The 25,607-nt window shown below is 35.1% G+C and overlaps 1 protein-coding gene across 9 annotated transcripts in view; it reads right to left on the reverse strand.

The window, feature by feature from the left end:
* Nucleotides 1-25,607, reverse strand: part of Heatr5a (HEAT repeat containing 5A) — a 121,066-nt gene that overhangs the window by 68,701 nt on the left and 26,758 nt on the right. For 6 of the 9 annotated variants that reach the window (XM_046465316.2, XM_046465312.2, XM_058585851.1 and 3 more), the window contains exons 5-13: nt 21,173-21,322; nt 20,196-20,370; nt 14,040-14,200; nt 12,291-12,546; nt 11,388-11,543; nt 9,096-9,346; nt 7,750-7,861; nt 2,071-2,223; nt 687-786 (exon numbers count right to left, since the gene is read on the reverse strand). In XM_046465316.2, the coding sequence (XP_046321272.1) occupies nt 687-786; nt 2,071-2,223; nt 7,750-7,861; nt 9,096-9,346; nt 11,388-11,543; nt 12,291-12,546; nt 14,040-14,200; nt 20,196-20,370; nt 21,173-21,322 (1,514 nt within the window). The remainder of the gene's footprint in view (nt 1-686; nt 787-2,070; nt 2,224-7,749; nt 7,862-9,095; nt 9,347-11,387; nt 11,544-12,290; nt 12,547-14,039; nt 14,201-20,195; nt 20,371-21,172; nt 21,323-25,607) is intronic. The other 3 variants (XM_046465313.2, XM_046465311.2, XM_046465315.2) reach the window with 2 other exon arrangements.

Consider the following 25,607-nt stretch of genomic DNA (forward strand, 5'->3'; position numbering starts at 1 on the left):
AGAGAATTTTTTTAATATTTATTTTTTAGTTATCGGCAGACACAACATCTTTGTTTGTATGTGGTGCTGAGGATCGAACCCGGGCCGCACGCATGCCAGGCGAGCGCGCTACGGCTTGAGCCACATCCTAGCCCCTTGATCATGCTTTATAAGCTATATCTTAAATATACTTTTATATATATAGAAAATATATCATTAAATACTTTTTGGACAGAATTTCTCTGTATATTACATTAATTTGGAAATTATAAATGCTCATGATAAATACTGGCTTTTCTCTGTTTCATTATTGTTTATGTATAACTCAAAAATATAAACAAACAAAAAACTGAAACTTTTAACATGCATCTGGTTATTATGAACACAGAACAGCACTAACGAACCAATAAAATGCATACCTGAAAAGATTAACAGGCTTAATATTTAATTTCTTGTAAAATCTGCCTGTTTGAAAGGTATACTATTCACCCAAGTAATTTTCCTTCCCTTTTAATATGTATTTTTCTTTCAAGATCCTAGCCTAAAATAAAGTCACACAACTAAATGATTGCCTTCCTCTGCAAAAGAAAAATCATTCACCAACCACAGAAATTTGCTTTAGTAATGTACTTAAGGGATATTACATAATCAGAGGTTAACTAAATTGCTGTTGCAAAAGTTTATCAATCTAAACAGCTGATCCTTACTGAATTAGCAAATCCACAGCACAAGGAAGTGGTGGAAGAAGACGCTGAATTACTTCCTCAGTAAGGAGATCACCACAGTAGGAAACAAAGCTCTTGATAGCTGAAAAAGAGAACAGACTTTAACTCAGCACAGCATAAGTGACCATGAAAAGAGCACTTGATTATGGTACAGCATAAGCAATTTTATTAGCAGAATAAGAAATGCACCAAAAACAAAAATATTACTAAAATTCTAGTATAAAAAGAAATCTAGAATCTGCCACTTCTTTTTTTAAAAAAATATTTTTTTTTTTAGTTATAGATGGACACAATACCTTTATTTTATTTGTTTATGTGGTGCCTGGGATGGAACCCAGTGCCTCATGCATGCTAGGCAAGCACTCTACCACTGAGTCACAACCCCAGCGCCTAGAATCTGCCACTTCCAATCACATTCGATGATGATGATGAAGCTAATAATAACAACCTTCCTAGAATTACTAAAAGAGACTAATAACTAAATTGATAAAATATTGCTGTCCTGGGGTTTTACTAAGCCCTAGAGCTCAGAAGTAAAAAAAAAGAAATTAGCTTAGACTAGTTCTATAGAATCATGTTGACTCAAGTCATCATGTTAGGATTTCTACAGATGTCACCTGAAACAAAGAACTTTTTATTGGGAGTTACTTCCTATGAGGAGAAAGTATTTTAAAGTTAGACTGAGTTTTAAGATCAAACTCAAAGTTGGGTTTTCTTTTTTAAGAATAAGATGCCATCAGACTGCTTCCTAATCTTTCCAGGGAACCTATCCTTCCTTAGTTCAAATTTTCTGGTAGAATATTATTTTCAACAACGTCTACATCCTCAAAGGGAACAACTTTCATATGTGTATAGACTAAATAGAAACCATGCTTTATCACTGCTAATGAAATAAAAAATCTAGTATTTCTAAAAAATGGAATAAATATCTGTTTAAGAGAAAGTAATTTTGACAGTTTTCAACTAGACTGCATCTAACAAAATACACATTAGCCTAAGAATTTACAACTTCAAACTTGATTGCTTCATTCTTCAGTTATCATTATGAAATAATCAATTACGGGCTGGAGATGTGACTCAAGCGGCAGCGCGCTCGCCTGGCATGCATGCGGCCCGGGTTTGATCCTCAGCACCACATACAAACAAAGATGTTGTGTCCGCTGAAAACTTAAAAATAAATATTAAAATTCTCTCTCTCACTAACTCTCTCTAAAAAAAAAAAAAAAAGAAAAAGAAATAATCAATCACATTCACTTACAAAAATCGTTACAGGCAGGGCTCCCCACCCTCTTACATTAAATGAAACATACAATATACATAGGGTGAAGAAAAGCCAAAAGGGTAAAAAATGCTAAACTCAACCTACCACTCAGTGCACCAGCGCGTCCTTCCAGGGTAACCTGCCAAGTAAATGAATCTCCTCGGCTCTTTTCTGTTTCTAGATCTTTAGGAGATGCTGGAAAGACACACTTCCACAACAGCAGAACTCGAGCAAGGTGATGACTGACAACTGCAGAACCTGCAATTTATTCAACTTGTCACTTATAGAAGAACCCAAAGAGGCTGCTATTTAAAACTATTAATAAGCAGAAACTTCCCTTTTAAAATAAAATAAATACATTTTAATTGATTGTTGTAATACTTTGTCGTTTTTCTTATCTTTTGATTTCACATAAATTTACTACTGTATAAATTACTATCAGAAGGTTCTGGAGTACAGACAGGAAAAACAAGGAACAACTGGTAAAGTCTGGGCTCAGGTGTCAGCTCTTTCACTATTGTGTGTTCCCTTCGAGATTCACTTCATTATATGTATAAAATGAAGCTAATTTCATCTACACTGCTTGTCTACAAGGGTTTGTCAGATACAAATGATAGAATACACTTTGAAGTACATAGAATAACTAGAAAAACTATAATGTGTCACATAATTGGAAGGTACAATTGCCATGTGACAAATTACACTGGTATCCCTGATCTTCAGAATAATATTAACTTCTTCAATTTTGGGTGCTAGAGATTGGACCCAGGGCTTTAGTGGCATGCACACTCTGAGCTACACTTCTATACTCCAATGTTAACTTCTGATAACAACTTGTTCCAGACCCCAAAAACAAAAGAAAAAACAAAAAACCCAGATGTAAAGTATCTGAATAGAATTACCTCTTTAAAAATTTCACAGCAACAACTTTAATAAACTGAGGTATCATGAATACAAAAATCCAATAAGAAAAGGCAATGAATGATAATATTATTAAGAAAAAAGAAAAAGAGGGCTGGGCATGTGGCTTAAGCGGTAACGCGCTCACCTGGCACGCACGGGGTGCTGGGTTCAATCCTCAGCACCACATAAAAAGAAAAATAAACATGTTGTGTCCACCAAAAACTGAAAAATAAATATTAAAAAATTCTCTCTCTCTCTCCTCTCCCTTTCTTTCTTAAAAAAAAAAAATAAAAGAAAAAAGAAAAACAGGCAGCATAAAAACCCGAACCCACAGCTTTTTCCTCCAAGTAGTATTCTTTAGTAGAAAAAAGACAAAGTATTGCAGTAGTCAATTAAAATGTATTTATTTTATTTAAATTCTGGGGCTATCTTCAAATTCTCCTACAAACAAGCCCTCCTTTCTTCTTAGCTCCACATTCTGCTACCTGTAAATCTTTCTTCTTCAGTAGAACAAAATACTTAAGAACTGCACTGGAGTTTGGAGGGAGACTGACTAGGTTAATATCCTATTTGTATAAACTTATTAGTTGTGCAAACTCGAATGAGTAACTTAACTTTTGGGGGGCCTGTTTCCCCATCTTGAAATGGGGATAATAACAGTATCTACCATACAGGAGAGTTTCAAGGCTTATCTGCATTTACATGGGATAGTGCTTTGTTCATGTTTGTATAATGTTTGACATGCAATTATCATTAAAAATTTTGCCTTATTATTATTTGGTACCAGGAATTGAACTCAATGAGCTTAACCACTCAGCTACATCCCCACACCTTTTCTATTTTTAGTTTGAGACAGGGTGTTGTTAAGTTAATTAGGGTCTTGCTAAGTTGCTGAGTCTGGCATTGAACTTGCAATCCTCCAGTCTAAGCCTCTGGAGTCACTGGGATAACAGGTGTGCATCACTATTCCTGGCTTTAAAAATATGTCTTATTTTTAAAGGGAAAGGTGAGCTGAATAAAATGAAAAAGCAGTTGCAAGTCAATTTTTTTTTTAAATGAATGCAATTTAGAAGATTAAAAAAGAAATTTTCTGTTATTCTTCTGACTTGATTTTTAGGAAGAGGCACTATGCTAATCCCCATAGTAAAACATACAATACTCTTTGCTATTTTTTTTTTTCCTTTTTTTGTGGTGCTTGGGACTGAACCCAGGGACGTGCATACACCATAGTGTAGATCTTTACCACTGAGCTATATCCCCAGCCTGCTATTTTTTGTTTTTGTGTTTTTTTTGAGGTAGTAGTTTAAAAAACCAAAACAACAACAACAAAACAGAATTAGAGTAAAAAAAAGGCAATGAAGAGTAACTGACTGCAAGAGATTTGTATGAATGCATGAGAGCATATGCATGCAGGTTCACACTGATATATACAACAGATTTTAGAAATAGAAAATTCTGAAAGCAAAATTTAATCACATACCAAAAAACAACAACAAAAAATAAAAACAAAAAAGCATGCAGTCATTGAAAGTATCCATAGGTGAGAAAAGTTTCACATATATTTGCCATTATACCTTCCTTAAGATATCTCACTAACTTAATAGTAGACAGCACAGCATCTTTTTCCTAGAAAGGTGCTAAGATATTGTCATTTCAGACACATATGAATTAAGTTAGAAAAAAGAGTTCATAGTAATTGCAAAGCTAAAACACCAAGCATTTTTCACACCAAGAATAAAACTGTATTATCACACCAAAAATAAAACTGTATCTATGAAAATATGCATACACACTTGATGAGTTACCCACAGATAAACAAAATATGGAGATATCTGTAGGTGAATTGAAGTTGTTTTATATGGCATCAGGTAAACTGAGAAGTTTAGCAAAGAAAGGTTAAAAAATGGTTGTAGTTCACATTCCAGGAGTAGATTTCATGTGATTTACTTAAGTTGATGTTAATTCACCGTAGTGACTGTATTAAAAATAATGAAGAAAATTATATGTTGTGAAAGTAATGATGAAAATACAAGAACTAGTAAAACTTTAAGGGAAAAATTAATAAAACATTCAGACTATTAGCTAAAATTCACTTCCCTCAAAAAAAGAATCAAGCCTCCTTGAAGAAATGGCCAATGGCAAGCCTGGGACAGGAAATATACACTAAACCTTGGATGTCTTATCATGTCAAAACCAAGTATTATTAAAGAATTCTAGGTTCATGTAAAAAGGACATGTAATTCAACTTGAAGGGGTTTCCACTGACCAAAAGATGAGAATCAAAAAGAATCATGACTACATTGGATTGAAACATACAAATATAAGTAACTGAAAATTCGTCAAATATTTTAATCTCTCTGTATAGTAATTATAAATATGTAATAAGATACGATGTACTAATATCTTTTTTAAAGGAAAAAGGACCTCTTGTAATCTTCCTCCAATGGAACAACACTGGTTTTAAGAGCTTTTATCAAGTTTAAGAGCATTTATTGATTACTTCTCCTTTAATTCACCACCAGCAATATGGCAGGCATGAAACACACACCAAAGAGATATATGAAACCTTGCTTACATTATACCCATCATACTGTGAAATGATATCTATGCTAGGGGCTAGTAAACATTTTCTGGAAAGGATCACAAAGTAAACATATTAGGCTTTGAGAGTCATATAGTCTTGCAATCACTCAACTCTATCACTATAGCACATAAAGGTCACAGATGATATAAAAACAAATAAGTGTTGTTGTACTAAAATAAAATTTTATTTGTGGGCACTAAAATTTGACTTTCATATAATTTTCATATATCACAAAATATTTCAATTTTCCCCCAACCATTAAAAAAATGTAAAAGTTATTCTAAACTCACAGACTATTGAATAAAAACAGGTAGCAAAATAAATAAATAAAGTAAGATAAAATAAAACATATGTCAAGCCAGATTTGGCCCTTGGACTGAAACTGGTATAAATCCAATAAATTTCTTTAATTATCTCAAGAATATCTTCATATTATTATTTAAAGTAGTTCTTCATTTATGGTTACTTATTTTTTAATATAAGCTCCCTTTAGATAAAATTACTTCATATTGGGCTGGAGTTGTGGCTCAGTGGTAGAGCACTTGCACAGCATGAGGCCCTGGGTTCTATTCTTAGCACCCACATATAAATAAATAAATAAAATAAAAGATCCATTGACAACTAAAAAATATTTTTAAAAAATTACTTTATATCCAGCTACGTGCAGTGGCACACACCTGTAATTCTAGAGGCTCGGGAGGCTGAGGCAAGAGAATCTTGAATTCAAAGCCAGCCTCAGCAAAAGCTAGGCACTAAGCAACTCAGAGAGACCCTGTCTCTAAATAAAATATAACAAAATAGTGCCGGGGATGTGGCCAGTGGTTGAGTGCCCCTGAGTTCAATCCTAGGTACTAAAAGAAAAACAACCAAAACCAAAAAACAACTTCCTAACCAGCCAGGTGTCAAAACCATTTATAGGCCAGATCCAACCAACTATATTTCATATCCTACCACTAACTCATACAGTAGAGACTTAAAGATAAGTGTGATAAAATTGTTTTATAGGTATAGGATATAAACAGTCATGACAATAAAGCAATTACTTTTTTTTTTCAATACAAGCTCTGTCATGAGCAGCTTTTTCTTTTTTCTTTAATGTAGTGCTAAGGATCAAACCCAGTGCCTCACATTTGCTAGGCAGGCACCCTACCACTGAGCCACAACTCCGCCCCCAATTGCTTATTTATTTATTTAGTTGTAGATGGACACAATACCTTTATTTTGCTTATTTAGTTTTCTTATGTAGTGCTGGGATTGAATCCATTGCCTCACACATAATTAGCAAGCGTTCTACCACTGAGCCAGGATCCCAGATCCCAACTGCTAATTTTTACTAAATATAATTTAAATAAGCCTCACCCACCCCCTTCAATGTTGTGATATTATTGGGTATCACTAATCCTAAAAATATTAATAGTATTGGATTCATGGGCTATGGTAAGTTTTCTTGCTTATCCTTATACAGAGGAAAATTTTTCTTCCTGAAGATAGATGTGAAGGACTTTTGGAAATGTCCAAGCTATTGTAAGCCTAAAAAATGACTAAGTTGGTTTGTTCTCCTTAACATTTATAAACTGATCGGAAAAGAGATATGTGAAGCTGGGCATGGTGGCACATGCCCGTATTCCCAGTGACCTAGGAGGCTGAAGCAAGAAGATCAAAAGTTCAAGCCGTCAGACACAGTGGTATACAGCAGCTCAGGAGGCTGAGGCAGGAGTTCAAAGCTAGGCTCAGCAAAAGTGAGGCACTAAGCAATTCAGTGAGACCTTGTCTCTAAATAAAATACAAAAATACAGGGCTGGGGATGTGGCTCAGTGTGGCCTCTGATTTCAATTCTTGATAACCAAAAAAAAAAAAAAAAGTTTAAAGCCAGCCTGGGCAACTTAATGAGATCCTGTCTCAAAATAAAAAATAAAAAGGTCTGGGGATGTATCTTGGTGGTAATGTGCCCTTGGATTCAATTCCCAGTACTGAAAAAAAAAATCTGAAAACATTTTTAGTGATAAAGTAAGTAAATATCTTTTTTTAATACAAGGTTGTCTAGGCTGGCCTTGAACTCCTGGGCTCAAGTGATTCTCCTGCCTTAGTGTCCACATGTCTGGCACTACAGGTATGTAATTAGGGTACCCGATCATAATCGCCTTCTTTAAGTGACCACTATGAGGAAAATATTTATGTGGCTATATAAATTCTAATACTTATTAAAAGCTAGTCTTATCAAATCCTATGTAAGAATCCTTTCACTTAAAAATCACAAAGTATGTCCTCATTATGTAAACCTTCCATAAGACTGTTACCTAATGTCATCAGAGCAGCAATCAACAACCATCCAGCTTGTGTGCGCTGAGCTGAAAGGCGACTGTTTTGAGTAGCAGAACATAGCAAATCCTCTGCTAATGTCATAATAATCTGTTAATGTACAGAACAAGATAATTTTAAAAAACTCACTTTATAAAATTAGTGAATGAATGACAGCAATTGATTGTAATCTCTTGAAAAATTAATATATAACAACTGAAAGTGACGAAGAACTCCCATTTAGACATGATAGAACAATGTCTCAAGAAAACTATAAAAAACTGAAGTTCTAAAGGTTAAATGTTGGCATATTAAATATACAACATAGTAACTCTACAATGCTTTGTATAGCATATGTGACAACATTTAAGACAGTTCAATTATAGTTGTACAAAACTTGAATTTACTTTCAGTTTTAAGAAACTATCCTCCTTGATCAGGAATTACCAGAAAAAGTTTCATTATAGGAGTCTCTCTTTTTAAAATTCTACCTACCACTTTGACACCTCAATGGCTGATAACAGTCTTCCCACCGGCAATATATTATCATGGTTAAAAGTAGTCAAAATAGCATCATATTGAGATAAGTTTCATAAATAGTGTGGAATTTGTTAAAATGTTATGCTAGAAAAGTCAATGAAATAGGCAGTGTTATAAACAACAGAAAAAATAAGATTTTTATGATTTTTGCTTATATATTAGTACAAAGAACAGGAAGCATGTAATATGTCTGAAAAAAATATCTGTTACTTTCTGGAAAAGCAGAAAGTATTAAGAGATGCAAATAAACTTTCTGAAGAGGAAGACTAGTGCATTTTAAACAACCGACCAACTTTTACTAATTTAGGGGTACATGCAGCTTATACAGTCAATGGATGGTACTCAAAAAAAGCAAGGACAATGGCATTCAAAAAAAGTAAGGTGAAACAAACCATTCTAGTCAGGACAAGTGGAAAGAAATTTCAGATACAATGAGGGGATGAGAATCTCGTCTGAATTAATGCTATCTGAGGATAAATTTAATTAAATACATGCAATGGATGATTCTTTCTTTAGCAAAATATTAGGTATTAATTCAGAAAATAACTAAAGTACTAAGCTTAAATGAATAACATTACCTCCCTAAGTTGTCAGTTACATTTTTTCCAATAGCATTGGCAATAGTCTATTTTTCCATTTTTCAGAACAATTATAATTATTGATAATATTTAATACTTAAGGAGTGGGACAGCTAATTACTCAAAAAGTTGTCCTGCATGGCCCTCACTGAGTAATATACAAGACTTTAATGTTTTTAGGAAAAACCTGAAATGCCATCATTATATAGAGAGAATGAAATTATTACCTTGCCCTTTCCATGAGGAATTCCCAGAGGACAATGTTTCACTGCTCCCAGCAGAGCTGCCACAGCAAAACTAAAGCCAGTCACAGCTTCAGGTGAAGACTTAAGTACAGTAAGGCGTTCAATGCAACGATCTAAGAGAGGCGTTAGGTAGGAAGGTAAGGCCACAGCAATGCAGTGTAAACACCAAGCTGCTGCCAGTCGAACAGAAATGCTAGGATGAAGAATAACCGAAATGACACTGTCGAGAAGGCCTAGAATGACAAAACAAACAAATGATGGCTTAGGTACACAGATAAAATTCACCTAGTAATAAATTAGTCAAAAGAGTGAATGATCTGGGCACAGTGGTGCCAACCCTGTAATCTCAGCATTTTAGCAGGCTGAGTCAGGAAGATCTCAAGTTTGAGACCAGCCTGGGGAACTTAAAAAATAAAAAGGCTGGCTATCGCTCAGTGCTAGAGAGCTTGCCTAGCATGCACAAGGTCTTGGGTTTAATCTTCAGTACCACAAACAAGAAAAAAAAAGAATGAATAGCTATTTGGATATAAAATACATTATTCTTATTAAAAGCCAAATAAGAATAAAAAATACACACATACACACACATATTTTAAACATTGATGGACATTTATTTTATTCATTACTATGCATGGCCTCATACATGCTAGGCAAACACTCTACCACTGAGCCACAACCCCAGCCCCATAAAGTTTTTTTTTTTTTTTTTGAACCCAAGAATTACTTATGAAAACTGAATTAAATTAAGTAAGTATACAAAAGAAAAAAAATTAATTTCCTAAGTTTACTTTACCTTGAGAACATATACTAAGTTGGTACAAGAAATTAAGCACAATATCTACATAATAATATACTTTTTATTCATTGTATTGTTCTTATCTGAGAACAAAATGTTAAAAATCAAGGTTTCAAAAAGAGAGAAATGAATTACAGTAGATGGGGTAGAGAGAGATGATGGGTGCGGAGGGGAGGGGAGAGGGGATAGGAAGGGGCTAGAAAAGGCAGCAGAATAAAACAGACACTAGTATGGCAGTATGTATAAACGTGGATGTATAACCAATGTGATCCTGCAATCTGTACACATGATAAAAATAAGAATTCATACCCCATTTGATTCAAATGTATGAAACATGACTATGTCAAGATCATTGTAATGTTTTGAGCAACCAATAAAAAAAAAATCAAGGTTTCATTGGATCCTCAATAGGCTACTAACCCATTAAAAAGACAATGGGGAAAAAGTCTATTCTTGATATGATTCAAGATATACTTTCATGAAAATAAGTAAGTTTCATGTTGACTGGTACTTAAAAGTCTGGGTGCATTGGTTCACACCTGTAATCCCAACGACGTGGGAGGCTGAGGCAGAAGGATCCCAAGTTCAAGGCCAGCCCTGTCTCAAAATAAATAAAAAAGGCTGGGGATGTGGCTCAGTGCTTACCTGCCTTCAGGGTCAAATGTCTGACAATATGTGTGCCATATTTAAATAGCTTAAAAACACAAATAAAATGCAGAGCTTCTCAGTCAGCAGGAAATGTGTACCATAAAGGACAAAGCCACAAAAAAATATTTTTAAAAAGTAATTATAAAAAAGGAGCCAGTCACTAAAGACCACATACTATATGATTCCATTTTATAAAATGTCCTAAATAGTTTAGGTAAATTCAAAGACAGACAGAAAATTAGTGGTTATCAGAGACTGGGGGAAGGATAAATGGGAGTAACTGAATGTATTTCTTTCTGGGGCAATGAAAACATTTCTGGAATTAAGCAGTGATTAGGGGTTGTGAAACTCTGAATATACCAAAGCTACACTGAAGTGTATATTTTAAAAGGGTGAACTTCATGGTATATTAATTATATCTTAATAAAATTGTTCTAAAAAGTAATTAAATATTTTCCAAGAGAGAAAGAAAATAGTTTGAAAAGACCTTTGAGGAATTGAGTTACATGTACCATATAGATATTAGTATTTTCACTGCAGATGAGAAATGTGAGATCATGTTTACTTTTTCATTTTTCCATGTTATCTTAAATGTCTCCAGAGGGGGTAGGGAGAAACTTAAGAACAACTTTTATTTACAAAAGCAAAAAAAGAAACAACAACAAAACACCAAACTAAAACCCTCAAGTAATTATATAAACAATCTTGATTATAAATTTTTAATAAGTCTACAGTGGACTCTAGGACAAGGAAGCTATATCAAGGAGATTTCCTTCCATTAGTACAAGTAAAACTAAGGTATTCAGATGAGTTAAAAACAGCAGATGTACCTATACTTGAATCTTGCAGCAAAGGTGCAGCAGTGGTGCCAAGACCGTGTATGAGATTTCCAAGTTCTTGTAAAGCACACACCAGCATATGCTGGCTGGCTGCTACATCTGTGGAACCAAGTCGGGTTTCCAAGTTACCATCACTCAATACAGCATCTGACAGAAACACAAGAATTAACTATGCATCACTATTTTATAAAAATATATTGTAGGGGGTAGGTGTTAGGAGAAGAAAAGTATAACAGCAAAAATTAATACAATGCACCCACTTGATCATTATGAAATCTCTGAAGCAGTAATTGAAATGCTTAAATGAGAAACTGCATAAATAAAGAATAACCGAATTAATATAACTAATTCAATTCAAGCAACCTGATTAGAGATCTAACATTACTCTTTTAGCAAGAAGCACTGAAAAGGATAATACATGGAAAATATTTCAATATTATTGAGACTTAAGCAGAGTGAACACCATAGGACCTAAGAGACTATTTTAAAAAATAATTTTAACTTCTCTAGGAAGTTCAACATGAATTCTAAGGAACAATTATTTCAGCCTTAGGATTTGTATTAATATGGTAATATACCAGTCTTGCTTTTCTTTTTTTTTTTTTTTCCAAAATTTTTTTTTTAAGAGAGAGTGAGAGATGGATGGAGAGAGAGAGAGAGAGAGAGAGAGAGAGAGAGAGAGAGAGAGAATTTTTTTTTTAATATTTATTTTTTAGTTTTTCGGGGGACACAACATTTTTTGTCTGTATGTGGTGCTGAGGATCGAACCCGGGCCGCACGCATGCCAGGCGAGGGCGCTACCGCTTGAGCCACATCCCCAGCCCCCAGTCTTGCTTTTCCAAAGGGACAATTCCTTTGTCACTGTTCAAATAGGCTGTGTTAGTATATTCATACCCATAACTTTCTTTAGCTTCCAGATGGTCTGGCAGATATCCTTTGCCGCAGCAATTTGAGCCTTTTCTCCAAGAAGGCCTCCTATCGTAGCTCGAAGAATAAATGAAATACACCGGCGACAGCAGACAGCATCAATCTGAGTTTGGGTAGCTTTAGGGTGTGACTGTGACACAAGGCTTAGGAGGTGAGAAAGAAAGACAGGAAAATTTTTCTCTAGCCAAGTTCCTCCTAATGTTGAAACAAATACCACGTAAGCCTAAAAAAGAAAGGAGTTTTATCTTCAAAATTAATAATCTCAATTCTGAATTTTCTTTTCCATAAATATGTAGAATTTATTAATATTTCTTTATTCTCTACAAACTGTATTCCTTCCTCATTTACAGCTACTTTATATTTAAGAGTACCACTATTTTTGGCTATTTCTTTGCTTAATAGCAAAACTGAAGAACATAGTGTCTTAACTTATTTCAGTCAGACTCTGCAAATTTTCAGAATTGGTATTGCCAGCTAATTTGTAAAATGTGTCTGTGGCTTCTCTAACCAAACGTTTCAAGCTATTTCACATTCTAAATAAGAAAATTCAAACCTATGAATACATTCTAAGAATTAACTATGCTCCAAAACCATAACTCAAAGGGAATTCAGTTCTATAAATCTGAGGAAAGTTTACAGTGATGAATCATTACATTTTACTTTCATGAATCGTTTGTCTTACTCCAGAGATACAAAGAAAAGCAGTTTCTTTTTTTTTTCTTTTTTAATATTTATTTTTCAGTTTTTGGTGGACACAACATCTTTATTTTATTTTTATGTGGTGCTGAGGATCGAACCCAGCACCTCGTACATGCCAGGCGAGGGCGCTACCGCTTGAGCCACATCCCCAGCCTGGAAAAACAGTTTACAATTGCACTGGGAAGCTCATGTTTTTATAAAGTCTACAATTTGGTATAAACAATGAGGATATATGTGAATTTTTAAAAATTACAAGTTTGTCTTCAACCATACCAGTACTTAGAAAAAAAATTAATTCAGGAAAGAATGCAGAAGATCTCTGTGTTTTTATTCTGATTCCTTTTCTAAGGGTTTAGCTTCTTATTTTTGTTTTTTGGCAGTACTGGGGATTGAACTCAGGGATGTTCTGCCACCAAGCTACATCTGAAGCTCTTTTTATTTTGAGACAGTGTCCTGCTAAATTGCTGAGGCTGGCCTCAAGCTTGCAACTCTCCTGCTTCAGCTTTCCGAGTAGAGGGGATTAAAGGCATGTGCCATAGGGTTTAGCTTTTAAATTTTGTTTAGAACCAAAAATTGAAGCACTGAAAGTAGACTGCATGATGTAACCTTTATTTAAGAGTTAAAATCTTATAAAATTTGTTTTGTGCATGCTAAATAATATGTACCTAAGGGCTTAAAGTGAACTCTAAGAGCACACAAAAACACAATGGAAGACATATTAAACAACAAGATACATAAAAGCACAAGGGCTACTAGGAAAAAAAAAAGTGTTGTTTATGTTTCAAAGGCAATAAAAATCCCCCCTTACTAGGAACTTAAAACCACTATAGGACATTAGAGTCCCTTACATGTAACCTAGTTTTTAAAAACTGTTTTGGCCTTACCACATCTATTTAGAAATATGACAGTACAAGTAGTGAACTCACATAGTATCGCTTCTGCAGAGTCAGATACTAAAGCTTTCATTATAATTATGCCACTGAGGATTACATTTAGATACTAATTTGTGATTCCAACCTGAGTAACTCCAACTCGAACATCCCTACTGACTGAACTGGTTCCTTTCAGCATATCTCCACTGGCTCGAAGAAATCCTGAACTCCCACGTAGAAACCCTGTTCCTAGTAATTCCAGAACTTCTTCCAAAGATACTCTGCGAATGCTTTGACGTAAGGCTGCTATGACAAAGAACAAAACAAAACTGTGATTCATAATTTATAGACTAATTTTAATGCATAATCTTTTTTTTTGATGCTCGGAATTTAACTCAGGGTCTTGCCCATTAAGCACATACTCTGTCCCTGAGCTACAAGCCCAGTAATATTAATTAATACATGATCTTGATTTGCAAAAAGCCAGCATGATAGCAGAAACAAAAATAAACTAAAAATTTAAGCAAAATGCAAAATTAACAGGACACTCTATACACTAACAACAACAACAAGTCACACACGGTTTCAAAGGTCAAATGAGAATGAGTCCTAAAATATCACATCAAGAACTTCTTACAATTGGTGTCACTTTAAGATCCTGCTCCATTGCTCCCTTTCTTCAAAGAATTAAAAGGCTAATATAGTAGTCTTCTAAAATACAGGAAAACATCAATAAAACCAGTTTACTTCTCTACAAGTGAAAATGCTATATAACACTTTAAATTTTCTTTTGAAATATTAAAAATGCCAAAACATAATTTAAATGCTCTATAACTTTAAAGGAAATTTAAATAAAGTAATCAACACTTTTCAGCTTTAAAAACTGTCAACTCACAATACAATCTTTGTTATTCCTTCAGTCTCTGAAGGAATAAAAGCTGAATACTACTAACACTACCCATCTGGCTTTCAGGCTATAATAACAAGAAGATGAGTTACAGCAGGAATATAGAAGGTTGCTTTCAGTTTGATACAGTTAAAATTTCTCACTGTGAACATCTAAGAACTATCTACTCTAAAAAAAAATTCCCTTTTTCATCCTCCTAAAAATTAATAGTAATAAGCTCTGTCACTTGTTATGAACCCAAATCATACAGCAGTAGAGAAATAAACTTTTGATAATGTTATAATCAAAAATCTAGTCTCTAGCCTAATGAGGAGAAAACAATCTGAGACAAATGAAAATCTACACTGGCATTTTGGAGAGAAACATTAGTAAATAGTACAAAATCCATGCCCTTGCGGATAACAACTTCTAGGAAGACAAGACAACAATAAGTAATAATAAATGACTAAGTAGAACATTAAACAATGATTCAAAACAATACATTGGAATAGGGTAAATGAGGTTAGGAATACTGGGGATAGAGGGAAGTTTGTGATTTTTAAATAGGGTTATCAGGGGAAGGTTCATTGAAAGGGTGACATGTGAACAACAGTTTGAGTGTAATAAGGGAATGAGGCATGAAGATAACTGGAGAAAAAGTTTTTAAGCCGAAGTAACAGCTGTGGCAGAAAGGGCTTGGGGGTGGATATGATGCCCAATGAGTTAAAGCAGAGCAATAGGGAGGGAGCAATGAAGGTCTAGTAGGAAACAGGCCAGAGGCACAACCTTGCAGATTATTATAATAAGATGTGACTCAAATGAAGTGCCAATGGACAACTTTGAGCAGAAGAATAATGAAATCTGTCATTTTGCTGCTGTGCTTAGAGCAGACTATAGAGAAAACAAAAGTAGAAAAGTAGGGAGACCCACCAGGATTGATTCATTAATTTAAGCAGGAGGATCAATGTACTAGTTCAGCGAAGAAGAGTAGATGGAATATGGATATAAATACATATATATTTTAAATGTTTATTTCAAAAAAGTCCTCAAAATTACAAAAAATTAAAAAAGCAAGACTATATCCCATATACCATTTACCTGGATGCATCCTATTTCCCTCATTACTTTTTTTGCTTTTGAAGAACAAATTTATAGCCACTTGTTTCACAGAATGGCTCTTGATTTGAATGCCTGGTATTTCCTCAGAATTTTGGAAGAAAACTACTTAAATGACACTGTATCTTCCTTAATATATAACATCAGAAAGCAGTCCCAAGCATGGTGTCAGTCTGTGCCCACATCAGTGATAATAGCTTTGAACATATGAATAAGGTGAGTCCACCAGGTATGTCCAATTATAAAATTATCATTTGAAACTACTATATGATTTGTGAGGAAATATTTTAAGAGAGCATATATAACCTGCAACCCACCAAATTTTCACTCAAGAATCCACTGAGGATTCCAACCTGCATAAATTTATTACTATGATTATAAAAAGGTAATTTCTAACAACTAGTCCTTCTATAGGTAATGATTAGCATTCCCCTTCTTAAAAGGGGGGGGGGCTTTGCTTTCTTTCTTTATATTTATTTATATTCATTATGTACTCACAGGAGGCAAGGGTAACTTCATGAATTTTGGTTTAAACACCTGGACAGAGATGTCACCTACTATATGGGCAAGTATGCAAGTAGAGCAGGGGATGGGGATAATGGGGATGAAAAGGTCAAGCACTCAGTTTAGGGAAAATTAATCTCAAATATTAGATAGACATTCAAATGAGATGTCAAATGAGCATCTTAATATAAGAATGTGATGTCCAGGACAGAAGGCAGGGCTAACAATCCAGGAATTCCTATATCTATATATAAATATATAATGGAACTGAAGCCATGAAATGGTATAAGGTCACAAGAGAGTGAGAAAATGTAGAGAAGAACGGAAGACCAAGTACCAGTCCACACGTCTTCAGGAGACAGGGAACCATCAAACTAGAATGAAGAGGAATTTCTAGTGAGGAAGAAGGAAACCAAGTGAGCATGGGATTGTAAAAGGCAACAGAAAAAAAGGACAGAGGAGGATCAACTGAACTAAATGTTGCTAAATGGTCAAGATGACTGAGAACTGCCCACTGGTTTTAGAAAGGCTTAGTATAAGAAAATAAGCTCCACAAGAGCAAGAACATTTATCTGTTTTGTTCAACACCATGTCATGTGCTCAGAACAGGTCCTGGCTCAGTATAAGTACTCAATAAATATTTGTTGAATGAAAAGAAGACATACAAGTGAGCAACAGGTATATGAAAACATGTTCAATCATTTGGGAAATGAAAATCAAAACCACAATTACTACCTCACACTTGCTAGGATGGTTATTATGAAAAAATAAAAATAAAAACAACTGTTGGCAAGGATGTGCAGAGACTGCAACTTTTGTAGGTGGCTGGCAGGAAAGCAACATGGTGCATTCACTATGGAAAACAGTTTGAAAGTTCGTCAAAAAATTAAAAACAAAACTACCATATGATCTAAGCATCTCACTTATAGGTATTTATCCAAAAGAAATTAAATCAGGACTTCAAGGAGATATTAGTACTCTCATGTTCACTGTAGCATTACTCAGAATAGCCAAGATACGGTGACAACAGATGAACGGGTAAAGAAAATGTGGCATATACACATAAGCAGAACACTAGTAAGCCTTAAAAATGGACACTCTGCAATATAGAATAACATAAATAAACATAACATTATTCAAAAGAAAATAAGTCAGTGACAAATACTCTGTGATTTCACATAAATGAACTATTTATGATAGTTAATCAAAGTTAATCAAAACAGAATCAAAGAATAGCATGGTAGTTGCACAGGGCTAAGGAAATGGAGAGTTGCTAAACAGACAAAAAGTTTCAGTTAAGCAAGATGAGTAAGTTCCAGAGACCTTCTGGACAACACTGCACACCCAAAGACAATAATACTACATTATATGCTTAAAATTTGTTATGAGAGGACAGATGTCATGTTAAGTGTTCTTAACACAATAATCTTTTGTTGTTGTTGTTTATGGATACAGAATCATGGAGGACACTGATGATCTAAATAAGAACAATTTTGATAGAGTGATTGGGAGAAACCCTATTCAAAATGCATTTGAAAGAGGAAGAGAGAAAAAAAGGATAGCTAGCAACATGAATGAAAGAAAAGGGGCTCTTGCTGGCTAGGGAAGTAGAGGTATAAGAAAAAACTTTTTTTAAAGACGGGAAAAACAAAAGTATGCTTTTGTAGGGAACAATTCAGCAGAGGGAAAAACTGATGTAGAAGAAAGATTAGGGACCTCTTAGAACACTGTCCTTGAGAGGATGAACTCTAAGAAAGGAGCTATTTCATCTTTAGTATCAACGGGAAAGTTAAGAGTATACAGGTATGCCTCCTAGTAAGTGGGATATGGTAGAAGACTTAACTGAAGATAGACCATTCAACAAAAGTAAGATGGGAGAAGAGGACTGAGGCTAGCAGAAGGCATAAGAAAGTATGTGAGTGAATGGACTAGGGGAATCGCCAGCCACTGTTATGAAGTAATCTTAAAAGATTACATAAATTCCCATCAGCTTATCACAAAGTCAGGAAAACATCCTTACTCATTCTTTTTTTTAAAAAAATTGCCATGATATGATATGCTATATGTTTGAACCCTTTAGTTTTACTAGGAAAATAATTTAAGTTCTTTATAATCTTTATACATTATTTGAGTGGTTCAAACTATCAGTGTTTGCTTTATTTACCTACTTCAAAAAATCCATTATGACAACTGGATCACTTTTTTAACTGCATGAAAATAACTTAGTTATAACACAAGGTAGGACTTAGAGATGCAAGATGAAAGCATTTCTAACAAGTAGCCCAAAGGATTTAAAGTGGGTGAAGCTTATTCTTCACTTTGTTTAGCCTAATTACAAAAATGGTGGTACTGGTTTTCTGCTATTACGGGAGGGTATAAGTTTAAATGTTATTCATGTTATGCAATTCTATATTTTGCTTACTTATACTACAACTGTGTGCTATCACTAATGATAATATTTGTAGAAATGAGCAATTCACATTTTCAAGTAGGTTTGATTAAACATATCTTCTAATTTCAATTTATTAGATAGCTTGAGATTTTTACCTCTAAAATGCAACTCTTTTTCTGGCTGGATTTTTTCTTGTTGCTGTTGTTGTTTAAATTGTAAATGGACATGATACCTTTATTTATTTATTTTTATGTGGTACTGAGGATCGAACCCAGGGCTTCACATGAGGCGAGCGCTTGACCACTGGGCCACAACCTCAGCCCTCTGGTTGTGTTTTTTACGATCTGTTCCCCTGTACTCCCCACCCACAACTGCTCCATAAAACAGAAAGTCTTAGCGAGCTACTAGATTAAAAGAACAAAAGTAAAAGTAAAATTTTCATATAAATTTTAAGCATGTAGGTCTCAACTGGAGAATGAGAAGGTTGAATCGTTTGTTAATGTTTCTCACAGAATCTGATTCTGTCCTTTCTCATCTATGGTTGAGAAAAACTATTTTAGAAAAAATTAGAATCTTCCTTTATATATAACAATGAATGACTTCCAGAGCAATGATTATCAAAATAATTTAATGTGCATACAAATTATATAGGGATTCTGTTAAAATAAGAGTTTTGATTTAGTAAGTTAGGTGGGACCCAATGCATTTCTTAAAACCTCTAGGTGATGCCAGTGCTTTTGGTCTGTGGATGTTTGAGGAGCAAGGGACTATGGAACACTTCCATTTTCATTTGTGTGAGTCTGTTTAATCTTTTGAGATAGAATGATAAAGAAAATTCAATTATTCATCAGTGTTTAATATACACTATAAATATAATCCAAGCAAACTCCCTTGTTTTCAAAACTAGCTCATCTTTGCTTACTGCCTAGAGGTGTATAAAAAGTGAATAAAAACCAACACAAAAGCAAACTGTCCAGAAACAGTAAATTTCAAATATCTGTATATCTGTTAGGAATTATCTATCTATCTATCTATCTATATATATATATATATATATATATATATTTTTTTTATGGTTCTCAAGATTGAACCCAGGGCCTTGTGCATGTGAGGCAAGCACGCTACCAACTAAGCTATATCCCCAGCCCACAATAAATTTTTTTTTAAATGACAAAATAAAGCATACTTCACTTCAAGAGTTCTTACATTTTTTCCTCAAATTTTTACTGAATTGTTTGACATTGAATTCTTAGGACTAACAGCAATGTTTCTGAACTGAAGTTGATTTATATTCTGCTTCTTTTCCAAAGTTAATAATGGGTAATTGTAATTTTACCTGTATTTGTTTAAATCAATGAGGAAAAATTATAGAAGATATTCTGAAAATAATTACATGACTTTACCTGTTCCTGGATGCTTAGAAATTATAGCTTTAGCCAATATTGTGCCCAACAGTTTTGAAATTGAAATCCGCACATCGTAATTGGAACCTTCAAAGGACTTAAAACATAGTGTGGCAACACTGTCCAGGTCAGTACTCCACATAAAGATGGCCTCATTTTGAAGTTCAAGAAGACACTACTCAATTGGACAAACAAATTAATGAAAAACAAAATATAAATGTCAGGCTCAGATCTACGTAAGTTGTGGAAAATATAAGAGTCTTAACAAAATACACACACACATGAATTCAAAGTGTCTATATGATTGCAGAAATAATAAACTTATTAAAAGTTATAAAGGTTATATTATATAAAGCCATTTAAAAAATGGGAGAAGCACTCACATCTAATTCAGCAGGCCATGTAAAATGCCTTTATTGGCTATGAGAAATTGTGAGAATAATTCCAAAAAAAAAAAGTAACTTCAATGTACTATCTAATCAACTATGTTAATAAAGCATGATTAAAAACAAAATAAAAATCACTTTGAACATAATCACATAAACCTTACATAAAAATTTTAGTTTATACACATATGGAGAGGAAGCATGCTAAGGTAGGATGCATATTTTGTAAGTGGAAACTTAAATCTCCCACACACTGACAATATATTATGAACTACTTGCTTGGCACAGTGCCTGGCACATAATAAACAGTTAAGAAATAGTAGCTGCTTATATTATTGATGTTTTACCAAATGCCCAAAATGATTTTTATATCCCCAGAAGTTAAAGGCACTGCAGGGAGATAAAGCTTGAGAAATTATGAAACTTTCTGGGCCTTAGTTTCCTCATTTGTTAAAATTAGAATCCTAGCTGATTACCAACGTTGCAGCTTTAAGATAATGTAGCTGTTACTAGTAGTTTTTTCACAGAGATATAATCAGTTTTAATTTTCTTAATGTAAGTTTTAGGAAGTTTACTACTAAACCATTTTACCTTTGCAGCAGCGCAACGAACAGCCATGGATCTATCTGTTAAGCAGGATCTAGCAGCTTTATAAACATCCCTGTGGCATGGTGTAGCAGCAGCGCCAAGTCCATTCAATATATTTTGTAGGCTCAGCATAATTTCATATCGACCTTGAGACTACCAACAAGAAAAAACTTGAATAAGAAAAGAAATTCCACCATAAAGAATAGCATTCAGCACTGATGTTTATCTCACATATTAGAAAAACACTCAGTTTTTTTGTATATACTAACCAACCCATCCTGACATCAAGAAACGTGAACAGTTCTATTTACTATTTGAAAAGTATTATTTGTACATATTACATTTCAACACAATACTATTGGGTTACTGTGAAGATTAAATGGAACTATATGAAAAGTGCCTAGCATAAAGCTTGCATGTCATTAAGCATTTAATAAATAGTGGCTATAAGATGAGGTAACACAATAAATATACAGGCTTTGCTACCCATTGGCTATAAAACCTTGGGTAAATTTGTTTCTTTACCTGTAAAACAGAGGTAACAGTATCTGACTCATAGACTGTTATAATGAGCAAATGAGTACATGTAAAGTACTTAGAACAATGTGGACATAAAGTAAAATCGCAACAGATGTGGCAGCTATTCATGTTCTGTTATTAATTACAGACTGGGATAGTTTATCTCAGAAGTTAGAATTAAAAAGACCTGAGTTTCAGTAGGGCATGGTGGCAAATGCCTCTAATCCCAGTAGTTTGGGAGGCTCAGACAGGAGGATTGCAAGTTCAAAGCCAGCTTGAGCAAAAGTGAGGCATTGAGCAACTCATTGAGACCTGGTCTCTAAATAAAATACAGAATAGGGCAGGGATGTGTCTCAGTGATTGAGTGTCCCTGAGTTCAATCCCTGGTATCTGCCCCCCTCCTCCAAAAAAAGACCCATTTTCCATCTTATCTTTAACTCTCAGTAGCTATGTGACTATAAGTTTACTATTTTTCTCATCTATAAAATGAGGGTAAGATGAACCTCAGAGAGCCAGTAGGAGACATACATAAGCTCCTGTGGATAAACATTCATCACAGTGCCTGGCACATGATAAACAGTCAAGAAATAGTAGCTGCTTATATTGTTGATGTTTTACCAAATGCCCAAAATGATTTTTATATCCCCAGAAGTTAAGGGCACCGTGGGGAGATAAAGCTGGAGGAAGACAAAGATTAGTACCAAGCATCATTTTCATAGTAAAGCTATTAGCTTTATTTAAAAAAGCAAAATAGTCATAGGTAGAACAAAATAAAATGGGATCTAATGAGAAACCTCTGAATTTTCCTTTATACCAATCTCAAATGTTGAGTATCATGCATGAAAATGGGTGAAAGGTAGGAATTCCTTTTGATATTGCTGAACTGTTGTGGTACCTGACTAACCAACACATAAAGGTAAAAAATAAGAAAGCGATAATAAATTTACAAATAATTTAAAAATTTTTGATGCCTATAGAACAATCTATTAACCATAAGGCCTAAAACATAGTATAGCTTAACCAATGGAAATAAGAGGAGGAAAAAAACTTTAAAATAATTTTTATTTGTTATATATATATATATATATATATATATATATATATATATATATATATATAAAACAGTATATTTTGATGTATTATACACACATGGAATGTAACTTATTCTAAGCAGAATCTCATTCTTGTGGTTGTACATGACATGGAGTTACACTGGTTATGTACATATATAAGGACAGGAAAGTTATGTCCAGTTCATTCTACTATCTGTCCTAGTCCCATCCCCCCTTTCCCTTCAACCCCCTTTGTCTAATCCAACGAACTTCTATTCTTTCCCTCTCTACCTTCCCTTGTTGTGGGTTAGCATCCACAATCAAGGAGAACATTCTGTCTTTGGTTTTTTTGGGCTGGCTTACTTTGCTTAGCATGATATTTTCCAGTTCCATCCATTTACTGGCCAATGCCATAATTTCATTCTTCTTTATGGCTAAGTACTACTCCATTGTGTATATATGCCACATTTTTTTTTTATCCATTCATCTGTTGAAAGGAACCTTGGTTGGTTCCTTAGCTTGGCTATTATGAATTGAGTTTCTATAAATATTGATGTGGGTGTATCACTGTAGTATGCTGATTTTAAATCTTTTGGGTATAAACTGAGGAGTGGGATAACTGGGATAAATGGTGGTTCCATTCCAAGTTCTCGCAGGAATCTCCATACTGCTTTCCAGAATGGTTGCACTAATTTGTAGTCTCAACAGCAATGTATGAGTGAACCTTTTCCACCACATCCTCACCAACATTTATTATTACTTGAATTATTATTTTTTTTTCGGGAGGGTAGCAGGGATTGAACTCAGGGACACTCAACCACTGAGCCACATCCCCAGTCCTATTTTGTATTTTTATTTAGAGACAGGATCCCACTGAGTTGCTTAGTGCCTTGCTAAGGCTGGCTTTGAACTTGTGATCCTCCTGCCTCAGCCTCCTGAGCCACTGGGATTATAGGCATATGCCACCACACCCCATGTTAGTTCTATTCTTGATGATTGCCATTCTGACTGGAGTGAGATGGAATCTCAGTGTAGTTTTAATTTGCATTTCTCTAATTGCTAGAGATGTTGAACATTTTTTTAAATATATTTTTTGATTCTTTGTATTTCTTCTTCTGTGAAGTTCTTCTGTTCAGTTCCTTTGCCCATTTATTGATTGGGTTACTTCATTTTATTTTAATTTTTGGTGTTAAGTTTTCTGAATTCTTTCTATATTCTGGAGATTAATGCTCTATCTGAAGTGCAGGTAGCAAAGATCTTCTCCCATTCTGTAGGCTCTCTCTTTATGTTCTTGATTATTTCTTTTGCTATGAAGAAGCTTTTTAGTTTGATACTATCCAATTTATTGATTCTTGATTTTAATTCTTGTGCTTTAGAAGTTGTATTGAGGAATACGGTTCCTAAGCCAACATAGTGAAGAATTGGCCTACTTTTTCTTGCAGTACATGCAGGTCTCTGTTCCAATGCCTAGGTTCTTGATTCATTTTGAGTTGGGTTTTGTGTAGGGTGAGAGAGAGGGGTTTGTTCTACTACCTATGGATGTCCAGTGGGAAACAAAACTTAAAATGGCTATATTCTAGTAAATGAAATCTTTTACTGACATCCACTTTTTTAATAAAATCAAACTACGTTTGTTAAAAATTATCTTCTCCTCAATCATCATCTTTGATCTTTCAGGAAACTATTACTGAGAAGTGATATGTTTAATAGATTTCTTCAGCAGTAGTGCTAGAGACTTCAGTTCTTAAAAAATTCATGAATCAGCTCTGCCCTCTTCCTCTCCTCCTCTCTGCCCTCTTCCTTTTTTCTCTCTGCTCTCTGCTCTTTCTCTTTGTCTCTGCCCTCCTCCTCTCCTCTCTCTGCCTCTTCTTGTCTTCCCCTTTGGGCAGCCCCCCAATTAAATCTCTTGGTTGAACCTCCTTCTCAGGGACTTACTAAGTTGCTGAGGCTGGCCTTGAACTTGCGATCCTCCTGCCTCAGCCTCCTGAGCTGCTGGGATTACAGAATTATAGGGGGAAGAACATGGCGGCGGGTGGGGAGGTAACACTCCCATGACCTCCTCAGCTACACTGGCAGAGAGAGACTTCAGAACGACTGGATGCTGTCTGCTAAGGAATGTCCAGCAAAGTCAGGCTGAGGTGAAACCTAAGCCAGGAGTTTGAACTTCTCAGAGGCGGCAGCGTGCTCGGGCGTGGGTCAATCCAGGCCACCCTGTGCCGGAGGTACTGGCTGGTTGATTGGCGACCCGCAGCAGTCAGAGGTGACTCAGCGCTACGGAGACCCGCAAGCAGTGTAGAGAAACAAAACTTCGGATCCTTTGAGGAGGTGCCAACTGAGCCTCCATGGGTCAGCAGACCAAAATCTGAGGTAGGAACTTAGGACAGACCAGACCCACCCTTCCCATCAGACACCCAGGCAAGGAGACCGGTATCCACCATAACAGAGAACTGACTTCATCAGAGTTTGGCGGATGGGATCACTTTGCAGCGAAATCAGCTACAACAGGTGTGTGACCCTCACCCCACCATATCCATACAGCTGGGAAATCTCAAAAATCTCTCCCCAGCTCTCCGTGGGCGTGATTATCAGAACCAAGGGAAACAGGAGGGGCACCTGACCTACAACTCCCCCTCCCATCAGCGGTGACAGCCGAGGCCTTTTTGGCCAGCTCTCGGGGACGTGGTTACTGGAGGGAATCAGGCAAACTAAGCTGATGGCCCCCAGCCCCCGTGCTCTACAACCTTGGGGTCTGGGTGAATGGCAAACAGAGAGAGTGCCCAGTTGTTCAAGAGAACAGGGCATCCAGGGGGCTGCAGGCCCAGCATGTAGCTAGATCTATGGAGAATGGCACCGGTGAGTGGGGCCTG

Source organism: Marmota monax, unplaced genomic scaffold (assembly GCF_021218885.2).
Source record: "Marmota monax isolate L192 unplaced genomic scaffold, Marmota_monax_Labrador192_F-V1.1 WCK01_AAM20220418_F8-fsc00079, whole genome shotgun sequence".
NCBI lineage: Eukaryota > Metazoa > Chordata > Mammalia > Rodentia > Sciuridae > Marmota > Marmota monax.